At 19.0% G+C, this 6,620-nt stretch overlaps 2 protein-coding genes across 2 annotated transcripts, besides 1 other annotated feature; one reads left to right on the top strand and one right to left on the bottom strand.

Annotated features, from left to right (window-relative positions):
• Nucleotides 1-1,200: 1,200 nt before the first annotated feature.
• On the bottom strand, nt 1,201-2,121 carry PGAL8A_00329200 (fam-g protein; the record flags this gene model as incomplete). Its single annotated transcript, XM_028672319.1, has 2 exons — nt 1,201-1,917; nt 2,047-2,121. 2 exons carry the CDS (start codon nt 2,119-2,121, stop codon nt 1,201-1,203), a joined length of 792 nt encoding a protein of 263 aa, XP_028528883.1.
• Nucleotides 2,122-3,454: 1,333 nt separating this feature from the next.
• Nucleotides 3,455-3,874: a repeat region.
• Nucleotides 3,875-5,350: 1,476 nt separating this feature from the next.
• PGAL8A_00329100 (fam-g protein) lies at nt 5,351-6,413 on the top strand (the record flags this gene model as incomplete). Its single annotated transcript, XM_028672318.1, has 2 exons — nt 5,351-5,425; nt 5,556-6,413. 2 exons carry the CDS (start codon nt 5,351-5,353, stop codon nt 6,411-6,413), a joined length of 933 nt encoding a protein of 310 aa, XP_028528882.1.
• Nucleotides 6,414-6,620: the final 207 nt, after the last annotated feature.

Below are 6,620 nucleotides of genomic sequence, written 5' to 3'. Positions count from 1 at the left end.
TATGTTTTTAATACTATAAACCATTGAAATGTATATGGTCTCCTTCATTGAGCATTTATTGTTTTTAAGAGGCATTTAATTATTTTAATAAAAATCCCTATTTTTATTAAAAATTTAAGTCCTTATTAATTTTAGTTTTAAATCACATATATTTTATTATAATGTTATGATTAATATTTAACATTTCAAATTCACTTCTTGCGAATTAAAAAATATAAATAACAAAACACAAAATAAGTTATACAATACTACAAACACGAAAATTTTATTATTGTTAATATAAAATTTTCTGTTTAAAATTCAATGATAAAAATTTTCCACGAAAAAACTTCTTATCAAGTTATCTTCTATTTTCTAATAACTTGAATATTTTTTTCACACTATTCAATTCTTTCTTTCTTCATTTATCTAGTACTTTCATGTCTGTTTATTTTCCATACAACTATTAATTTTTTTCTCAAAACGTCTAATAATTCCTTTTATTAAAAAATCATTAACTCTAATAATTCTCAATAAAGACTTTTTTTTTTTTTTTTTTTGTCCTTTTTTTGTCATGTAGGTAAGCTGGTAACAATTCTGCATCCAACTTTTTTTCTTCTATTTTATCCTCTACATTTACTACTTGATTTATTTACTTTCCATAAATTACATTTTTAATTTATTAAATTATCATTGAATGAATTTGCTAGAGTAAGGAAAAACATATTATTAAAGAGAATATGGAGTTTTCTCTAGTAATTAAATGGATTTTAAATATAATTTTAATGATATAAACAAGTAAACTGCAATAATGCAGTTCATTGTGAATTTACTTTGATAAAAATTATGTATTTTTATTAAAAACATATATTCTCATTAATTATTAATTTTTAAGTACAAAATATTTATTGCTTTTTATAAGTAATTTTAAGGAATTTAAGTTCAGTGCTTTAAAAAATAATAAAAATACATAAATAATAAAAAGAAAATTTTAATTATATTAATATTACTTAACGAAAATATTATTCTTAAAAATTAAAAAACTTTCTCATGAAATTTTTTCTTTCTAAAAAATTTTTCTCTTTTAATTTTTTTTTTTTAAAAAATAAAATATATCTCTTTAAAAATAATATAGACAAAATATTAATTTTTCCTTTTTTTAACTAGATCCTGTATATGAATAATCCTATATTCTCTGTTAAACCATTAATTTTTATCCTCTTAATGGTTATCAAACCTACAAAAAAGAAATTTGAAAATATTTGATTTCTTATTTTTTTTTTTATTTTTTCCCTGATCTCCTTTAGATTCAGATTCTGTTTTATTGTCTTTCATCTCTTTATTAGATTCACATTCTGTTTTATTGTCTGTCATCTCTTTCTTAGATTCGGATTCTGTTTTATTGTCTGTCATCCCTTTCTTAGATTCGGATTCTGCTTTATTGTCTGTCATCCCTTTCTTAGATTCGAATTCGGTTTTATTGTCTCCCATCCCTTTCTTATATTTGCATAAAAATTTCTCAAATTCTGAGTGAAGTTCTCTCATAATACTATCAATATTTTGTTTTTTTTCTTCATCTGAAATATCACGTCGACGAGAAATTAAATGCATATCTCTAACTTTCCTATTTGAAAATTTATGCAATTCAACATTCCATTTTTTTTCTTTCAATTTAGGGTCCATTCCACTTGTTTCTTGATCAAATCTTTTCCACATTTGTGGAATAATGACCTTATTCCAATAATTAGACGGATCCTTGTATTGATCCTGATTTTTACATTTGTTTTTTTTATTATCTAATGGAGATTCTTCTAGGCATCCTTCAGCGTAAGTTTGCTTTTTTCCTTCTATGTTACCCTCTGTTAATATTCTTTCATATTTCAACTCATTTATTGTTTGCAATATATTTTCGTCTATCAAGGTTTTATAGGAATCACTCTATGAATTAAATAAAATTTTTTTACAAGATTGTTTCTTTTGTTAGAATAGTAAATCAAATGAAATGTTAAAAATAATTAGAAATAAAATATATCTATATGTATATATTTTGTTAATATTTTAACTTACGTTATAAAAACATTGATATATCCAAATGAAAAGAAGGAATGTACTAATTTTTAAATATAAATTTAACGTTTTCATATTAATATATTTATAGAATAATATTGAAGCGGACGTTGTTAATTCAGATGTAAAATTGTTTCAATTTTCAATAATGCTAAATTATGGATTTGTAATATTAATTTAGATATTTTTATAACTTGTATTAATTTCTTAAATTTTTAAAATGAAAAATTATTTTCATATATGAAATGTAATTTCTAATTTTTTATTATTACACATGATATTATAGTTACGCTAATTAGGAATAATATTCTTAATTCTTTAAAAAATAAAATAAGAGTACTAATTAACAAATAAATAAAAAATATAATAAATCGGTTAAAGTTATTTTAAAAATATTTTATTAAAATTTTATTTATCTTTAAATTATGTAAAAAAATAAAATATTTTTAATTTAATGCACATAAAAATTATAAATGATATACATTTAATGTTAAAGGAGTTTTTTAATTTTTTTTTTCTAAATTACTAATCTCTGTGAATTATGTCGAACTTTAAATTATTTTATATACGGTATATTATGGTTTATAAATATAAATCTTCGTATATTATAGAGATATATCTCCATCAAAAAAAGAAAAAAAAACTCTATAAATTAAAAATTTTTATACGCATGTATCTTTTATACAGTATACTACATTTGTCACAATTTTTCACTTATATAAAACTAATTTTTGTTTGTGTATATTTTTCTTTTAAATATAACTTTTTTGATTTTTCTAATATACGTTTTTTTATCTTAATTCTTTTTTTTTTATTTTTATTATTGATAAATGTTTATACAATATATGTGTATATTTATTTTTTGTTATAACTATTTTTAAAAAAATATTACTTTTTCAATTATTTGAAAAAAAATAAAAAAAATTTATTAAGTACTTTAAATCAAAAGAAAAAGTGAAGATAGGTATTTATTTTTAAGAAATTATAATAACAAATCATGTAAAAAGCATTTTTAAAAGTGAAATAAATTAATTACAATTTAAAAAAAAAAAAAAAAAATACTATTTTTTTAATCACATATTTAAAGTAAAAAATATTTTTTAAAAAAAGTTTTTTGACAAATTTACTTTATTCTAAAAATATATTCCTGTAAATTTACTTTTTTACTAATAATACTTATTAGTTTCAATTTTAATATAAATATTATTTACTGAATATAAAAATATATCCTTAGTTAAATATAATAGATTTTTTCTTATAAAATTCATAAGAATGCATTTTCATTGGGATATAAAAAATATCAATAAATAAAGATAAAAGAGAATTATAAAATAACTAAAAAAGAGATCTTAAATAGATAAAAGATATTTACATATAAAAGAGTTTAATTTGCATAATATTTATATTTTTAATTTGTGAGAGAAAATTTTATACATATAACAATAAAATTTTCACGTAATTAATATCCATATAATTTATTTGCATTTTTACTAATTATTAATGTTTGTTTATTCAACACCAATATATTTTAATTGCTGAACATAACTCATAATGAAGAAATAAATAAATTACTATTAAATATTAATCAATATTCAATAAGGATTTTAATTTTTAATAAAAGTAAGGATTTTTATTAAAATAAATAAATGACTATTGAAATTAAAAAAAGATGAATGAAGTAGATAACATAAATAAGGATCACTCGTTCAAAGCATATAAAAGTATATATAAATACACCATAATCGTAGACACATCTCTACATGCTCTTTATTAATTTGTTTGTTCAGTATTCGAGCGAAGTCACCTAACATCCAGTTAATAAATCAATACTATACAAATGAGTTACCTAAATTTCATAAGTAAAATGAAAAATAAAAAATTGTGCTATAAATATAATAAACTAAAAATAAAAAAGAAAATAAACACATGGTAATAATAAGCAACACTTATCAAATAAATATATAAAGGCAAAAAAAAAAAATAAAATAATTTTCTTTTATATTTAATTAGAAGATTATAATAATATATATACAAAATGTTATTTTATAATTCTGTATTAACCTTATTTATTGATATTTTTTATATCACAATAAAAATGCATTCTTTTGAATTTTGTAAGAAAAAAACTATTATATATAACTAAAGATATATTTTTATATTCAGTAAATAACATTTATATTTAATTTGAAACTTATAAGAATTACTCGTAAAATAGTAAATTTATAAAAAAGTATTTTTAGAATTAATTAAGTAAATTTGTAAAAAAATAAAACATTTTTTAAAAAATATTTTTTACTGTAAATGTATGATTAAAAAAATAGATTTTTTTTTTTTTTTTTTTAAATTGTAATTAATTTATTTGACTTTGAAATGTGCTTTTTATATGATTTGTTACTTTAATTTATTTAATGTAAATACCTATCTTCACTTCTTTTGAATTTAAGTACTTAATAAATTTTTTATTTATTTTTTTCAAATAGTTGAAAAAGTAATTTTTTTTAAAAAATAGTTATAATAAAAAATAAATATATACATATATTGTATAAACATTTATCAATAATAAATATAAGAAAAAATAATTAATATAAAAAAAATATATTAGAAAAATAAAAAAAGTTTTATTTAAAAGAAAAATATACACAAACAAAAATTAGTTTTATATTAAGTGAAAAATTGTCACAAATGTAGTATACTGTATGAAAGATACATGCGTATAAAAATTTTTAATTTATAGAGTTTTTTTTCTTTTTTTAATCCAGATATATCTCTATAATATACGAATATTAATATTTATAAATCATAATATACCGCATATTAAATAATTTAAAGTTCGACATAATTCACAGAGATTGGTAGTTTAGAAAAAAAAGATAAAAATAAAACCTTAAACATTATATGTATATCATTTATAATTTTTATGAGCATTAAATTAAAAATATTTAATTTTTTTACATAATTCAAAGATAAATAAAATTCTAATAAAATATTTTCAAAATAACATTATCCAATTTATTATATTTTTTATTTATTTGTAAATTAACATTCATATTTTATTTTTTAAAGAATTAATAATATTATTCCTATCTAAAGTAATAATAATATCATATGTAATAATAAAAAATTAGAAATTACAGTTCATATATGAAAATAATTTTCTATTTTAAATATATAAGAAATTAATGTAAGTTATAATAATATCTAAATTAATATTACAAATCCATAATTTAGTATTACTGAAAATTGAAACAAATTTACACCTGAATTTACAACTTCCACTTCAATATTATTGTATAAATATATTCATATGAAAACGTTAACTTTATATTTAAAATTTACTACATTCCTTCTTTTAATTTGGATGTATCAATATTTTTATAACGTAAGTTAAAATTTTTACAAAAAATGTAAATATAGATATATTTTATTTCTAATTATTTTAAACATCCCATTTGATTTACTATTCTAGCAAAAGAAACATTCTACTAAAAAAATTTTTATTTAATCCATAGTGTGATTCCTATAAAACATTGATTGATAAAAATATATTGCAAATAATAAATGAGTTAAAATATGAAAGAGTATTAACAGAGGGTGACATAGCAGGAGAAAAACAAACTAACGCTGAAGGATGTCAAGAAGAATGTCCAACAAAAAATAATGAAAAAGAAAAAAAAAAAATAATATGGAAAAATTCACGAAAATTGAGTAATCCATACAATCTATGGCAGAAATTCACTAGTCCAGCATTGTTTGAGCGATTTAAAAATGAAATCAATGGAATGGATCCTAAATGGATAGAGGAAAAATGGAAGAATGAATGGAATCAAATTTCAGAGAACAAAGTTAAGGATCTATCTTCTATATTTCAACGAAGTGATATTTCAAATGAAGAAAAAGAAAAATTAATTCTTGATACTAAAACAGAACTCTTCAAACTATATATGGAATTTGTAGACGAATCTAAGAAAGAGATGAGAGGCAATAAAACAGAATCCGAATCTGAATCTGAGAAAGAGTTGAGGGACAAAAAAAGAGAATCCGAATCTAATAATGAGATGAAAGACCATAGAACAGAATCCGAATCTATTAATGAAATGATAGACAATAGAACAGAAACCGAATCTATGAAGGAGATGAGAGAAAATAGAAGAGAATCCAAATCTGAGAAAGAGATGATAGACAATAAAGCAGAATCCGAATCTGAGAAAGAGATGATAGACAATAAAGCAGAATCCGAATCTGAGAAAGAGATGAGATACGATAAAACAGAATCCAAATCTAGGAATGAGCAGGGAACAAATGAAGTAAAAAATTATAAAAAAATTTGGGTATTACTTATTGTTTTGATAATCTTAAGGAGAATATAAATTAGTGATTTAACAGAGTATATAGGATTAGTCATGCACAAGATCTAGTTGAAAAAAAAAAAATTAATATTTTGCGTAAATTTATTTTATAGAAATATATTTAATTTTTTAAAAAAAAAAAATTTCATGTGAATATTTTTTAACTTTTAAGAATAAAATTTTCGTTCAGTGATATTTGTATAATTAAATTTTTTTATTATTATTTAG

This window comes from Plasmodium gallinaceum, assembly GCF_900005855.1.
Source record: "Plasmodium gallinaceum strain 8A genome assembly, contig: PGAL8A_v1_97, whole genome shotgun sequence".
Taxonomy (NCBI): Eukaryota; Apicomplexa; class Aconoidasida; order Haemosporida; family Plasmodiidae; genus Plasmodium; species Plasmodium gallinaceum.
The sequence above is the reverse complement of the archived record's forward strand: the minus strand, read 5'-3'. Positions and strand labels throughout refer to the sequence as shown.